Raw genomic sequence first — 15,967 nt, 5'->3', positions numbered from 1 at the left:
CACCGCCATCACTTTCGTGAACACCGGAGGGGCACTGGTAAGGCCGAAGGGGAGCAGGGTAAACAAAGTGCTCATGGCCTACCGTGAACCGCAGGTAGCGCGCCGGTGGGCCAGCAGGACGGGGATGTGGAAATATGGGTCTTGCAAGTCCAACGCTACCATCCAGTCTCCGGGGTCTAGGGGAGCAAGGTCCTGAGCCAAAGTCAGCATCTTGAACTTCTCCTTCCGGTGGAAGCCGTTGACATTCCGCAGTTCCAAGATAGGGCGTAGGTTCCCTTTGCCCTTCTTGGGTACCAGAAAGTAGTGGGATTAGCAACCAAGTTCTACTTCTGGCCCAGGAACGCGCTAGGTGGCCCCCTTGGCCAAGAGCGCCATAACTTCCTCCGGCAGAAGTTGCAAGTGATCCCCTGACATGCTGTGGTACTGCGGTGGCATGGCTGGAGGGGTCGCCTCGAAGGGGAGGGAGTAGCCCCTTCGACGATTTGCAGCACCCACCTGTCCGACGTGATGGAGTGCCAGTGGAGGAGGTGATGGCGGACCCTGCCTCCCACAGGCATCACATGGGCCTGAAAACTCGGAAGGTTTTGAGGCGGGTGCTGTGAAGGGAGGTGTGGACTGGCCTCGCAGCTGTCCCCGATCGCCGCCACGGCGGTTCGCACGGCCGCCAAGGCGCTGTTGGACATTCTGCGGCGCGTGGCTGGCAGCACGTGTGGGGTCGCCCCTTCCATGGCCACGAAAGGAACGAAAGGCACCCGATTGCTGGCGTGGGGCCGAGAGGCCCAAGGACTTGGCCGTAGCCCTGGAGTCCTTGAAACGTTCCAGCGCATGGTCTGCCTTGTCGCCGAAGAGGCGACGGCCATCGAACGGCATGTCCAGAAGAGTGGCCTGGACATCGGCCGAGAAGTTGGCGGACCTCAAACAGGCGTGGCGTCGAACCGCCACTGTCGTTGCCATCGCCCTGCCCAGTGAGTCCGTTGTATCCAGCCCACACCGAATGGAATAACGCGCCGCATCTCGTCCCTCCGCAAGGGTTTGGGCGAGTTTAGCCCGGACCTCCTCCGGGCATTGTGGCAGCACGTCCGCAACCGAGTCTCACAAAGTGTGGGTGTAGCGGCCCAAGAGACAGGCGGTATTAACAGACTGCAGCCCTAGGCTAACAGACGAGAACACCTTCTTCCCGAACTGTTCATATCTCTTGGATTCCCTGTCGGGCGGGGCCGACGGGAATGCGGTCTGGGAATTGGAGGCCTGGATGACCAGGCTATCGGGGTGGGATGGGTGGACAAAAAGCATGGGTCGCCCGGGGCGGGGCGGTAGCGTCTGGCCACGTTCCTATCCACAGGCGGTCCTGTGGCGGGCTTGGACCAAGTGCCCACAAGAACGTCACACAAGGCCTCATTGAATGGCAGCAGAGGCTCGGCCGAGCTTGACTGCGGTTTGAGGACCTCAGTGAGGAGGTTAGTCCTCACGGCTGCGACGGGGAGCTCAAGGTTTAAGGCCTTGGCTGCCTTCGTCAACACTACGCTATATCTAGATCCCTCCTCCGAAGCCACAGTCGGAGGGGAGACAAATCCAGTGTCTGGCGATGTGTCAATACCACTAGCCTCCCCAAGCTCATATGTCCAGTCCTGTTGAGACTGGCACTCCTGTGCCAGAGGGTCCTCGGACCCCTCCCAATCCTCCTCGTCACCTGTGTCCTGCAAACCAGGATTAGTAGACAGGGCCTCCTCATGGAGATAAAAATCTCCAAAGGCCGACGGAATTGGCGCCGTGCCGACGCCTGAGTCGGACCGCAGGAAGCATTGGGGGCGGCACCCACAATGGGCGCCGGGGACGACACCTGTGGGGACGGCGCCAGTGAGGTCGTAAGGTCGACCGGCGAAGCCCTAAATCCGGAGCCGGATCCGGTGAGGTCCTGCGGCGCCGAGACCGAAGTCGCCGGCGGCGCCGGGGCCGAAGCACCAGACGGCGTCGGGGCCGAAGCACCCGACCCATTAGGACCTCCAGACGGAACCGCTGGGCCCGAAGGCGTCACGGGAACCGACTGAGGAGGGAGGGTCCTCATGGCCATGAGGTACCGCTCGATCTCCTCCGGCGTCGTGCCGTGCCCAGGGACCCGAAGGTGTGGGGCAAGCGGCCGCATCGTGCGAGCGTCGGGGTGGGTCGGAGGAACGATGACGTCGCTCCGACCTCTCATGCCTCTTACCTGAGGACTTTGAACCTGACGACCGGTGTCCACTCACGGAGCTTCGATGACTCCGACCTCGCGACCTGTCCCTCGACCTCCCGTGGGACCGGGACCTGGAGCGGCGCGGGGCCGACTGCCTCAGCTCGAGTCGCTTGCGGGACCGCTCCCGCCTAGCCTTCGACGTCAGGGCCCGGCAGTCGGAGCAGGTTCGATCGTCATGGTCGAGGCCTAAGCACTTCAGGCACCGGCGTCAGTTTTCTTTGTTTCTTTATACTCTACTGCAGCCTACTGGCAAATGCCTGCAATTACAGTTTTTTCTATGGTAATAAAGCTTTGTCGTATGACAAATGGTTACTGCTCTTTTTCTTCCTTAGGGGTTGGGAGAGTATAGGTGCTACTATGCAAACCTATGTAATTTCAGCATTGTTGCCAATTTGGAAATATTTTAGGCTGCATGTATATGCTTTCACATATGCATATATATATGCCTATAAATTTATTTTCTATATGCTCCGGGGTCCCACACATGGGCGGGGATTATTCATAGATTATGACTATTGATGAGTATTCCCTGGATGAGAACTTCTCCTTCCGGAGGAAGCGGTTGACGTTCCTGAAATCCAAGATAGGAAGCAGGCCCTTGCCCTTCTTGGGATCCAGAAAGTATGGGAATAACAACCACAACCTACTTCTGGGGCAGGAAGGTGCTCGATGGTTCCTTTGGCCAAAAGAGACGAAACTTCCTGTTGGAGAAGGGCCAGGTTATCCTCCAACATGCGGTGATACTGAGGTGGCATGGCTGAAGGGATATCCTCGAAGGGGAGGGAGTAGCCCCTTCGGACTATTTGCAAAACACACCTGTCCGACGTGATGGTGCGCCACTGGGGGAGGTGATGACGGATCCTGCCGCCCACTGGCGTTTGATGGGCCTGAAAAGTCAGACTAGGATGATTTGGAGGCTGCTGCAGAGGGGGGTGGGCTGGTGGACTGGCCCGCCCGCTGGCCCCCTGAACCAAGGCTTTGGTTCCCACATCCCCAGCCGTGCGAAGGTTGGGAAACTTGCTGCGACCTGTGGCTCTGGGCGGGACGTAGTGGGGCACCCCTTCCGTAGCCATGAAAGGGGCTAAACTCTGACTGCACTGGGTGGCTGGAGACGCCCAAGGACTTGGCTGTAGCCCGTGAGTCCTAGAAAAGCTCAAGAGCGTTGTCCGCTTTGTCTCCAAAAAGGCAACAGCCATCAAAGGGCATGCCCATCAATGTGTTCTGGACATCCACCGAAAAGCCAGTCAATCTCATCCAGGCGTAGCAACGAAGGGCTACAGATGTAGAAATCGTCCTGCCTAGAGTCTCGGCAGTATCCAGCCCACAACGGATGGTAAACTTAGCCGCATCCCTCCCGGCGGTGACAGCATGCGAGAGTACTGTCCAGGCCTCCTCCAGACACAGAGACCGCACCCGCACAACCGTATCCCACACAGAGTGGGAATAACGGCCCAATAGACATGCAATATTTACCGACCACAGCCCCAAGCTGGCGGAAGGGAAACCTTTCTTCCCAAGATGGTACAGCTTCTTGGATTCCCTTTCCTGTGGAGCGGTAGGGAATGCGCTCTTGGACGTGGAGGCTTGGTACACCAAGCTCTCCGGGGTGGGATGTAGGGAGAGGAAAGTGGGGTCGCCTGGAGCCGTGCGGTGGAGTCTGACAATCATCCTATTCACGGGCGCCCCTGTGTTGGGCCTGGACCACCTGCTCAAAAGGACATCGGTAAGGGCCTCATTTAACGCCAGCAGGGGCTCCGAAGAGCTCGCAGCTGGATGAAGCACCTCTGTCAGGAGGTTACTCATGACTGCCACCATAGGAAGCTCGAGGTTGAGGGCCTCAGCTGCCCTACGCAACATCACTGCATATGACGCTCCCTCCTCCGTAGCCACGGTAGGACAACATGCCAATATCAGAGGATGGATGCGTCAAGACCACTGGCATCCCCCAGTTCCTCTCTCCAGTCCTGCTAAGATTCCACCTGACCCCTCCCAGTCTTCCCCAAGTTGCCAATCCGGCCGCAAAAGTACTTCAGGAGTGGACAGGGGCACAAAAACCCCATCCTGCTCCCGATCCGACGTCGGGTTATGCCAGTCCGGCTCTGGGTCCACAACGGGATGGAGGCCGGGATCAACGCAAGGCGGAGACACTACTGGCGTCGGTTGCGGTTCCGGAGGAAGCAGCGCCGGTGGAGGTGTAATAAGGTCGATCCAAGTCTGTGGGCCCGGGAAGGGAGGGAAGGCCGGAGTCGACTCTTCGGGCACTGAGCGTGGAGTCGTGGGATGAGCACTGCCCGCATCCCTCGTCGCGTCAGTCGACAGACGGGGAGAAGTCGAAGAGCGACGATGCTTCTTCGACTTCTTTTTGTGCTTCGACTTACCCGACCCCGAATGCGAATACTTCGATGACTTGGACAAGTGGTGATGGATCCGCAAACGGTCCCTCAACCTCCCTCGCGACTGGGACCTTGAACGGTGCAGAGCTGACTGCCGGCGCCCAAGCAGCTTTCGGGACCGCTCGCGCAAAGCCTTCGGAGCCATCAACCAGCAGTCGGAGCACGACTTTGGGTTGTGGTCTTGCTCCAGGCATAAGAGGCACACATGGTGCGGATCTGTAAAAGACATCAGCTTACATCCTGCCTGATTTTCCAGAGCAAGGTGGGGGTTTGAAGAACTACGAGTACTCTGAAGCAAGAACATGAGAAAACATTACAACTACTTTGAATAAACCTGTGATGATGGAATAAAAACAAATAAGAATATGAAATCAATTAAAAAAAAACTTTAACATTACCTCTTAGAATCACTTGGTGCTTATAAGTGTGAGAGCAACTTGCAAGGGTAGGACTGTGATGTAACACTGTAGGATAATCTTCAACATTTCCTTAGCTGACTGTGGAGAAAGGTATGAAACCTACTGAATGGCTAGGAAACCACAGACTGTTGGGTGAATGAATAAAGAGGACACTTTGAACCTTCCTGATACCTAGCAAGGAAAGAGCTACAACAGGGACACAAGGCTTACCAAAGACTAATGTATAATAAGGTAACCAGAGAATGAACAACAGACAGCATTTGGAGCCAAATGTGTTCAGTGTTTATTATGGCACGAAGAACCAAATGACTGAGTGCCAAGGACAGCAAGGTAGTGTTGCAGGACAGATGCTAAAGACAATGTGAACAACACTGAAAATTGCTTAGGTATCACAGACTCTTTCCATTCCATTTGACGACTCACATCATGCCCTTGGAAGACTTGAAGGCACCTTTATTGATTGCAGGTATATTTTACAAAAGAACCAGCCTCTTTCTTGCTGTATATGTTTCTTGGGCTGACAGATGTGGGACGAGTGTCTTGAAAAATTGTGTGATATTAAATGGAGCAATGTTGAGTGAGCCAACAGTGGAGTGTCTTGAAGTCGAAGGATGCCTTGACCCAGAGGAATGTTTTTGCTTTACTCCAATATTGGTGATGTTCTGGACTTCAGAGTCCTGTGACAGACTTAGGCCCCCTCCTTTCCTTCCTCTGTGGTAGTATTTGGGGGATGAGTATAAGGTTGTAGTTGAAAGATCCCCCTCCATTGCTTACCCTGATGTGCCTCTTTGGAGCTTTCAAGTCTGATTTTCTTCTCTTTCCTTTAATGGTCTTTTAGATTATTTAACAAAAATCATATTTCTTGGTAGAATGGGAGGATAGTAAAAAAGATCATACACAAAATGTGGGTCACTCACAACCTTCTTTCTCCCGCAAATAGTGTTAGTAGGACAACCTGTCTAGCTGCATTTCTCAATTCTTTTTTTATCAGTTTCCATTTCCCTTGGGCAGCAAGGTTGGGGTTTATGCTGCAATGCTGTTATAATTGTTTTTTTCTTCTGAAAGATGAAATAAAACACTAATAAAAATCAGAAAGTGCAGCTCATGATAGACTGATTACTAGATAAGCATTTAAAAGATTTGAAGAGGTTCATTTTAATTTAGCATTTATGATTATCAAATGAAAAACCTACAATGCTGAACTAAAGTAGTCAGATTTATTTTTCGTCACTAAACCTTGCTCAGCCATGAACAGGAATATTATTTATTCAGTTGATGTGGACAAAGGATTTGTAAATGTGGTCTTCATTGTCATGACAGTCACGATAGGTGCTGAAGAAGTTTACTAGGTGTTGCTTGTATATGTACTGGCTTAGTAGCTGCACTTCCAGACCCCACAGGTTGGCATTAACCACCCAAGTATCACTGACAGTAACCTTAGTGGTAATTTGCTCAGTGCCACTGTGTCCTTAGTGTCAAGTGATGCAAAGGACCTAGAATGGAGGAGTCCCGGATTAATGTCCCTTCTTTAACCACATCGCTGCTGTGCATTTTCCCCTCCTGTGCTGGAAAGTGTGATTTTGGTTCTTTCATGACGAGCTCAGCTCGTCATCAGCACAGCTCCACTGTGCCTCATGACGAGCTGAGCTCGTCATGAGCATGGAAGGGGTTAACCGCTTCATCTTTAGTGGATTTTCTTCACAGGAGGATGTAAAATCGTGCCAGGAATTTCATCTGAAGCTTCATTTTGGACGAAATCACGCAACCTCGCTTGATCACTTACCGTTCTTGTTGAAAATGCGGTGTCGTTTCTTTGGCTTATTAGATGAAGGAAGGCAGTAGACGCACATCTCTTAAGGGTCATCAAAAAAAGGTTTTTTTAGACCACGGGAATTGCAGGCCTAGAAAAGGGATAGATCCTTTTTCTTTTTAGGCAAGTCTCCCATGATCAAAACATAATACAAATATTTCTCAAGCTAAAACTGAAATTTCAGATCCTCAGCATTTAAATTTGCTGTTAAAGAATGTCCATCTTCAGAAGAGAATGCAGTGTGAATTATGAAAATCTGAAGATGGTATGCGAGAAAGCTAAAGCTGTCAACAAAATACTTGTTTCTGAATGGGTTTTGAAGACAAAAGGCAACTGGAAAGAGTAAAACTCAAATTATTCACTTCACATGACGTGGTGTTGATAATCTGAGGAGTAACCACCTTGTGAGTTGGGGGGAATGGGGTTGTCTTCAGATGAATTACATCTCTTTGGCTCAAATTCATGCAAATATAATGAGGGAGTTAGGCTACTAATTATACTGAAATGTATAGCACTGCATACATACATTCTTTTACACTACTCTTCCGATTTACTAACCTGACAATATGGGCTTATTCAAGTAGGTAGATCTGTATAGGATGAGGTATTAGGAGACACCCGCATGTGCAAGCATCACTGATCATAATAAATTCACATACCTGTTCCACCAAGGATGCAATTTCCTGTTCTGCCTTTGACATTTCCTCCTCTTCTTCTCTTCCTGCACAATCGTCTGCATCTAATGGGATGTTTTCATTGAACTCTGCAAGCTCAGCCACCTGTTCTGCCTTGGCCTGCGTCGCAGCTCTGATATCCTCTTCATCCTCAGCTTTACAAAGTGCCTGCCAAAAGAGGCATTCAAAATATAAAACTGACATCAAAGAAGCAAGCCTGATACTATACAATGCAACTATAGAGTGAGAAATACTGCAATTCCATGAACACTATTCCCTAAAAATGTCAGGTATAGCATATAAGTCTTTCAAACAAGAGAGCTAAAACCACTATGAATCCACACACTAGACAGCCTGGCACAAGCCAATGTATCCACAAACCAGCGGGCCTGGAACAACACAATGCACCCACTGCACAGGATGAAATGGAACTCAAACAAATTACACCTGGCCAGCCTAGGACAACAGTCCAGTAGCCTGCTGCACCAATTTGTATCAGCTGAAATTCACAATTGTGCTCATATAAAAGGAAAGGATTATGTCACTTAGCCTGCAACGAATATGCTACTTACCAGTATGCATCTGTTCTTGGCATGTAGGGCTGCTGACATTCATATCTGTGCATAGATCGCCGCCTAGTGTTGGGTCCGGATTATCGCACATTGTTGTCCTGGAAGAGTCTTCGAAGTATCACGAGATAGGTGGCTCCTCCCCTGGACTACAGTGCGCATGGGCATCGACTCCATCCTCAGATTGTTTTTAGCCATTGTGGCAAAGAAGGAGTGAAACTCTGTGAATGATGACCATGCTAGAAGTATGTGTGAATGCTGCAGCCGCTACAGGCGCGGGGGAGAAGGGCGGGCGATATGAATGTCAGCAGCCCTACATGCCAAGAACAGACGCATACTGGTAAGTAGCATATTCGGTTCGAGGCATGTGGGCTGCTGAATTCATATCTGTGCATAGAATACATAGCAGTCCCTTTAAGAACACATAGAGAGTAAGGAGTTGCGTCCGTAGTTACTGGACGGGGAATACTCCTGATTCCCTGGTCAAGGATTAGAAAAGAACAAATGAAGTATAACCCGATGAAGGGGATGAAGGCTTTTTCCAGATGAGGAAGCACTGTTCCTTTGTTAGTAAACCCCTCACTCACCACCTAGTGGTGACTTGCTTCATCATCGGGGCCCACCCAAGTGGCCTAGCGTCACTTGGGTGTGCTTCAACACCTGAGTTGCAGTGGAGCAGGTAGTGAAGTGTGGGTTATACACAAAAAAAGTGTGAGTGTTAAAATTGTCCTGGTTAATGCTTTTGTATAGATTTTAATAAAAAAGTAACTGGACAATGTTAAAAAGATTGGTGAGATAGTAGTAGGAGAGTTACGGCCTACGTATCTCGGCTATGTGTTGGTCAACATGTTTCTACCATTAGGGGCAATCCCCGGTATTCTTCAGGACCAAAACAAGGAAGTGGGAGGTGTGGGTCCCCTAAAAGACGCACCCTGTCCTAAATCCTTGGTCATCCAGAAGGAAAATATACTGTTGGGCAGACACTCCTAAAATGTAGGGTGCCAATAAAAACCTAGGGAAAGAAGAAGAGCAAAGGAAGTAGTTACTATCCTGTAACGTAGTGCAGAATTTGGGTGCAGAATACGTGCAGTTATCCTTGCTTTCCACAGTGGTGAATGAAACAGTGCCTTCATCAGTAGAGAGCGTGTCTATCCGTGTGGTGGAAACGTGCTCATTATCGTGGGAGTAAATGTTTCAGCATGGTATATCTAAGGTCAGGTATTTAAATTGGCGTCCTCTGTGCGTGCCTGAAATAGCATGCTTATGCCGTACATTTAGGGTGCACTGAACTGGAGTGCTCATATTGTTACCGTCGTGGAGCATACTGTGCCAACCGGTTGTTTACCTTATATTTTATATAGGCTCGAAAATATCCTAATCAGGATCAGTGGTGTACATACAAAGACAGACTAGACTCATACAAACATATAACATGGAGCTTGTCACGATGCGTAACATGTCTGGAAAAAATGGGGCTTACTGGAGAAGTGCTCTAGTTGAATTTCATCAAGCAGGGGGAAGGTGCTTCGCTTGTAGCAACATATTCTAATTGGAAAGGCATATGTTGCAGTAATGAGTAGAGGGAAGTTAACCTACATTATGGTTCGTATGCGCAAACCATTCAAGAATCCTGTGTGGGGAGGAAAATAACTTACAGTTGGAAGTCGCGAAGTAAGGCGGTTCACCTACGTCTACCTTCAGCTGCTCGGATGCAATGAGCGAGCGCGCGCGGTGGGTGTATATGCGCTGGCATACTTCCGGGATGAATCACGTGGCCGCTACGGCGGCCCGTCAGGGAAGGATGGTTGGTATGGGAACCACTGAATGCTGCGCATGCGCATTCTGAATGCTGCATCGCGTGGCCGCTACTATGGTTCATAGGCAAGCGGCGGTTGGCATGGGGGATCGGTCAACGCTGCGCTTGCGCATTTGCAATGGAATGTGGCAAGAGAGCGAGGTTTAGAGCAATTTGATATTAAAAGTGCCCGTAATTGCGTGGGAATGGGTTATGCTGAGTTTTATCAGTGAACGGGATAACAAATGCCGGCAGCATATGAATTAGGATGCATTCATGTGCCGGGGGACTGAATGGGGGATGCTAGCTAAAACTGGTACTACTTTAGTACAGGGGAGTATACTGATTCAGTGAAAGAGAGGGAAAATAACAGTAGCAGTAAGCAGGGTCAACAAAGGAAGTCCATATTAAAAGGGCTGCATTCGGATTTATATGCATTCCTGTGTCATGGGACTACATTAGTAGAGCTGGTGTTATTTTAGTACAGAATTCCACGGGATATTGTCGTTAAGACCTTGTGTATGAGTGGAAAGTCTGTATATCCATCTCTGTTCTTTTTCGAATAGACGAGCCTGGATGTTAGGGCCCGCTTGCAACTGTTCAATAACTGTCCACTTCATATCGTTGATGGTGTGATGGGCAGTTAGGAAGTGGTCCGTGAGTTTTGTCATGTTCTTCTTGCATCTTATCGTGCTCCTGTGTTCGCAAATACGTTGTTTTATTTTGCGTGTCGTCATGCCCACGTAGGGTTTTCCGCAGGTGCAAGTGATTAGGTAAATGACATTATTGCTATTGCAATTAGTGTGGGATCTCTGCTCCCATGTTTTCCCAGGTTCCAAGACAATTGTCTTGGTGTTTTCTGTCAGGTGACAAACACTGCAGTCCCCGCACCGAGAATGTCCAGTAACTGGTGGGAGACCCCATATCTGTGTTAATGTAGGGTCACTGGTGGTAATGTTATTTTTTGGTCTAGTGTTGACCAAGGTGTTTTTCAAACTGCTCGCTTTTTTGTATGAGAAGAGAGATTTCTCCCAGTTGAAAGTTCCAGAGTTTATTATTGACCAGTGCTTTCTAATGCTTTTGCTCACTTCATTGGAAATCACATTGTATGTGGTCACACAGGTCAGGGGTATATTGTCACTGTTTTTTGTGGTTTCTTCCAAGAGTGCTTGGCGTGGTTGATTTCTTGCTCGTCGTTGGCAGTTCTTTGTGATCTTTGTTGGATACCCACGTTGTGATAGTTTTTCTGTGAGGTCTTCGGCCTGTTCTTTATAGTCCATGAGGTTACTACAATTCCTACGTAGTCTTAGGTATTGACCATAGGGAAGATTCTCCCTCAATGGTCGCGGATGAAAGCTTTCAAACCTTAAGAGGTTGTTTTTTGCCGTAGGTTTAAAATGTGTTTTGGTAGTCAAGGCTTCTTGCTCTTTCCGAATCTCAATGTCTAGGAAGACCATTTTATCCTTATCCATGCTGTGGGTGAAGTGAAGGTGTTGATCACAGGTGTTAAGCCAGGTGATGAAAGTTGTTAGAATTTCTTGAGGGCCCTTCCAGATTGCTAGCACGTCATCAATATATCTGCGCCAGAATACAATATTCTCCAAGTATGGGTTGGTGGGTGAAATAATGTATTTTTTCTCGAAATCAAAGACATAGAGTCCTGCTATGCTAGGCGCAAAAACACTGCCCATAGATGTGCCCCCTATTTGCAAATACAGGGATCCTTCAAACTCAAAGAAATTCCTTTTGAGGGCCAAGGTTGCACATTCAATGATGAATTACTTTGGTGTTCTGTGTTCCCATATGGTTTGCTCCAAGGTTTCTTTTAGAACATTGATGGTGGCATCCTGAGGGATGTTGGTATAAAGGCTTTCTATGTCGAAGCTGACCAAGATCATGTCATCTTCCATTTTGATGGTTTCCAGGAGCGTTAGGAGGCTTTTAGTGTCTTTCAGGTAGGTGGTGGTTCCTTGTACAATTGGTTTTAAGAAGTAGTCACAGAATCTGGACAGTGGTTCAAGGAGTGAACCTATCCCGGATACTATCGGTCTACCTGGTGGTGGTGTTCTGTTCTTGTGCATCTTTGGGACCACGTAGAAATATGGTATTTTAGCCTCTGTTTTGGTTAAGTAATCTGCTTCCTGTTTGGAAATTTCACCTTTGTGTTCCGCTTCTTCAACCAGGTCCACAATTTCTCTTTTGAGATCGTCTGTAGGGTCATTGGTGAGGGGAAGATAATTTTTTCGATCTTCAAGTAATCGTCTGCATTCCTGTTGGTAGTCAGTGCGATTCATGATTACTAGGCCTCCGCCCTTGTCAGCCGGTTTGATGATGATTGTATCATCTCCTTGAGATCTGATAGCAGTCCCTCCATTAACGGCGGCCGCCCGTGCCAGCTGCAGCAGTTTGGAAAAGTGTTTTTAGAACAGCCTGCCCTACCGCTGCCTGCTGTTTGGAGTGCACATCAACACAGTAATGTTTTGTAAATGTGTGTGTGGTAGACCATGTGGCTGCTCTACATATGTTTTCCAAAGGAATATTTCCAAGGAAAGCCATGGAGGCCCCCAACGTCCGAGTGAAGTGGGCCCGAGGTGGAATGGTGAGAGTGTGCTTGGCTTTCTGATAGCAGATTTGAATACACTTAACGATCCACCTGGCTATACCAGCCTTGGAAATGGGGTTGCCTTTGTGTTGTGGCGAAAAGGCAACAAATAGTTGTTTAGTCTTCCGAAAATCCTTGGTCCTATCAATGTAGTACATTAAGGCCCTCTTGACGTCAAGTTTGTGGAGCATCCTCTCCGCAACTGACTCTGGATTTTGGAAGAACACAGGTAGTTCTATAGTCTGGTTGATATGGAACTGAGAAATTACCTTAGGAAGGAACTTAGGGTTAGTGCGAAGCACCACCCTGTTGGAATGAATTTTAATAAATGGCTTGGATAGTTAGTGCCTGGAGTTCACTAACTCGTCGTAGCGACGTAATCGCTATAAGGAAAGCCACTTTCCATGTCAAGAACTGAATCTCGCAGGAATGCAGTGGCTCGAAAGGGGGACCCATCAGCCTGGTGAGGACCACATTTAGGTTCCACTCAGGAGCTGGCGGTGTCCGCGGAGGAATGACTCGTTTGAGTCCTTCCAGAAAGGCTTTAATGGCAGGCACTCTGAAAAGGGAGAGGTGCTGTCTGTTTTGGAGATAAGCAGCCATTGCGGATAGATGTATACGAATGGAAGCATAGGCCAGATTACATTTGTACAGATATAAGAGATAACAAATGATGTTCTGAATAGATGCATCCAGCGGGTTAATGTTGTGGTCTGCACAATAAATGACAATTTCACCCCATAGCATGCTCTGGTGGTGGGCTTTCTTGCCTCCCTGATTATGTCCATACAGTCAGGAGGTAAGTTGAGGTAGCCAAACTCTAAGACCTCAGGAGCCAGATCGCCAGGTTGAGCTGTTGCGGATCTGGATGCTGAATGGCGCCATGGCTCTGCGTCAAAAGCTTGGGTGTGAAGCGCAGCCTTTGATGCGGTACCACGGACAGTTCCAGAAACGTGGTGTACCATGGTTGGCGAGCCCACGTTGGAGATACCAGGATGAGAGTCATCGAGAGCTGCTTCAGCTTGCGTGCAACCAGCGGTATTAGAGGTGCTGGGGGAAACGCGTACGCAAATCTGCCTGAAAAGTTCATCCATATCGCATTGCCATGAGACCGCGGGTGTGGGAACCTGGCGGCAAAGTTTGGGCATTTTGCGTTCTTGTTTGTGGCGAACAGGTCGATTTCTGGATGTCCCCACTGCCGGAAGTACGGTTGCAGCACCGAAGGATGAATCTCCCACTCGTGCACCTGATGGCTGTGCCTGCTGAGCAGATCCGCCATCTGGTTTTCCTGGCCTGGGAGGTGCTCCGCCATGAAGAAAATGTTCCTCAAATGACCCACTTCAACAAGCTCAGTGCCAAGTGTGACAATATATGGAGAGTGAGTACCTCCCTGCTTCTGAATGTAATACATAGCCGTCATGTTGTCCGTCCGGATCAACACGACCTTGTTGCACAGATGTATCTTGAAAGCCTTCATTGCCATGAAGATTGCTATCAATTCCAGCAGATTGATGTGCATCTTCTTCTGTTGATCCGACCATGGTCCCTGCACTGTGTAATGAAGGAGATGCGCCCCCCACCCCAGGAGGGATGCGTCCGTCGTGAGCACTATTTGTGGTACAGGTTCTTGGAACGGTCGTCCCTTGCAAAGGTTGCGTGGATTCCACCAATGCAGAGAGTTGTACGCACGACCGGTCACCAACACTAGGTCTTTCAATTGTCCTTGAGCTTGATTCCACTGTCGTGCTAAACACTCTTGGGGCGGACGCATGAGCAGTCTCGTGTGTGGGACTATGAATATGCAGGAGGCCATCATGCCTATCAACTGCAGAAACACTCGCGCCTGTAGTGAGTGTTGTGGTCTGAATTTGCGAATCAACAGTTGCATGCTGTCGATTCGGACTGAGTTTGGCAGGGCTGTAGATGTCACAGTATCCAACGTCGCTCCCAGGTACTGCTGTACTTGAGCGGGTTGAAGATGCGACTTGGGATAGTTCAGAGAAAATCCCAAACTGTGCAAAAGATGAATGGTGCGGGACACGTGGCTGGCGCACTGCTGGGCCGACTTTGCTTGCACAAGCCAGTCGTCCAGGTAAGGGTAGACATGAATGTGTTGTCTCCGAAGGTGTGCCGCAACTGTCGCCAAGCACTTGGTGAACACTCTGGGAGCAGTGGTCACTCCAGAGGGTAGTACCTTGAACTGGTAATGCTTGTTCTGTATAGTGAACCCGAGGTATTTCCTGTGTGCCTGATGTATGGGTATATGGAAATATGCATCCTTCAGATCCAGAGTTGCCTGGAAATCCCCCTGACTGGGCAATGGCAGGACCTGCTGCAGAGTCAGCATGTGGAAATGTTCTGAAAGGATGTATAGGTTCAAGGGTCTCAGATCCAGAATGGGTCTGAGAGACCCGTCCTCCTTTGGGACTAAGAAATAGAGAGAGTACACCCCTGTTCCGTGCTCCTCTAGAGGCACCAGTTCTAGGGCCCCTTTTTGCAGCATGCTGGCCACTTCTTGCTGTAATAAGTTTAAGTGCTCTGAGGACATAGGATGGTGTCTTGGGGGTATGTTGGATGGAGTGGATGTCAGTTCTAAACAATACCCGTACTGGATAAGTTGCCTCACCCACCTGTCTGTGGTAATGCCTTCCCAGACTGGCAGGAACTGCTGGAGTCGTCCCCCGACTGGTGTTACATTGTCCGGGGGCAGTGACAAGACGTCACTGTTTGGTATTTGCTGAGGACCTGGTGTTATTATTTCCACATCCTCTGCCTTTGGTGCTGTTAACAGGGTATCCACCTCTATTGTTTTTGGTAAAGGTGGTCTGTGCAACACCCTTATTGTATTGTGTTTGCTGAGATGTTTGCCCTCTTGACGGCCCTCTACTACCTGAGTGACGAAAATAACCCCCTCTGAACTGTTGAGACTGCAAGGCCGCCATAGACTTAGCCGTCTCGGTGTCCTTCTTGATCTTTTCAAGAATTGTGTCAACGTCAAGCCCAAACAAGAAATCTGGGTTAACGGGGTGATTGAGCAAACTCGTTTGTATTTCTGGCTTAAATCCTGAAATTCGCAACCATGCCTGCCTCCTTAGCATCACACTAGTGTTAATGGCCCTGGCTGCAGTGTCTGCTGAATCTAGTGCACACTTGATAGAAGCATTTGATATCAGTTTCCCTTCCTGAATCAACATTTCCGCCCCCTCTCTATATTCATCAGGCAAGTGTTGCAACAATTGCTCTAGTGTATCATAGTGAGCTCTATCGTATCTAGCCAGTAGAGCTTGTGTATTGGCTATTCTCCAAATATTCGCTGCCTGCGCAGCAACCCGCTTCCCAGAGGCTTCTAATACTTTTGATTCTTTGTCTGGGGGAGGAGCATCACCACTTGTTTGTGAGTTCGCCCTCTTCCGGGCATTGGAGACCACCAAAGAGTCCAATGGCAATTGACCCCTTATATACGTAGGGTCCACCC

General features: G+C 49.2%; 1 protein-coding gene across 1 annotated transcript in view; it reads right to left on the bottom strand.

Moving 5' to 3' along the window:
- Positions 1-15,967, bottom strand: part of SRCAP (Snf2 related CREBBP activator protein) — a 1,720,489-nt gene that overhangs the window by 136,111 nt on the left and 1,568,411 nt on the right. The window contains exon 32 of the mRNA XM_086931673.1: positions 7,512-7,694. Coding sequence (XP_086787799.1) covers positions 7,512-7,694 — 183 coding nt within the window. The remainder of the gene's footprint in view (positions 1-7,511; positions 7,695-15,967) is intronic.

Source organism: Lissotriton vulgaris, chromosome 7 (assembly GCF_964263255.1).
Source record: "Lissotriton vulgaris chromosome 7, aLisVul1.2, whole genome shotgun sequence".
In the NCBI taxonomy this organism is placed as follows: Eukaryota; Metazoa; Chordata; class Amphibia; order Caudata; family Salamandridae; genus Lissotriton; species Lissotriton vulgaris.
The sequence above is the reverse complement of the archived record's forward strand: the minus strand, read 5'-3'. Positions and strand labels throughout refer to the sequence as shown.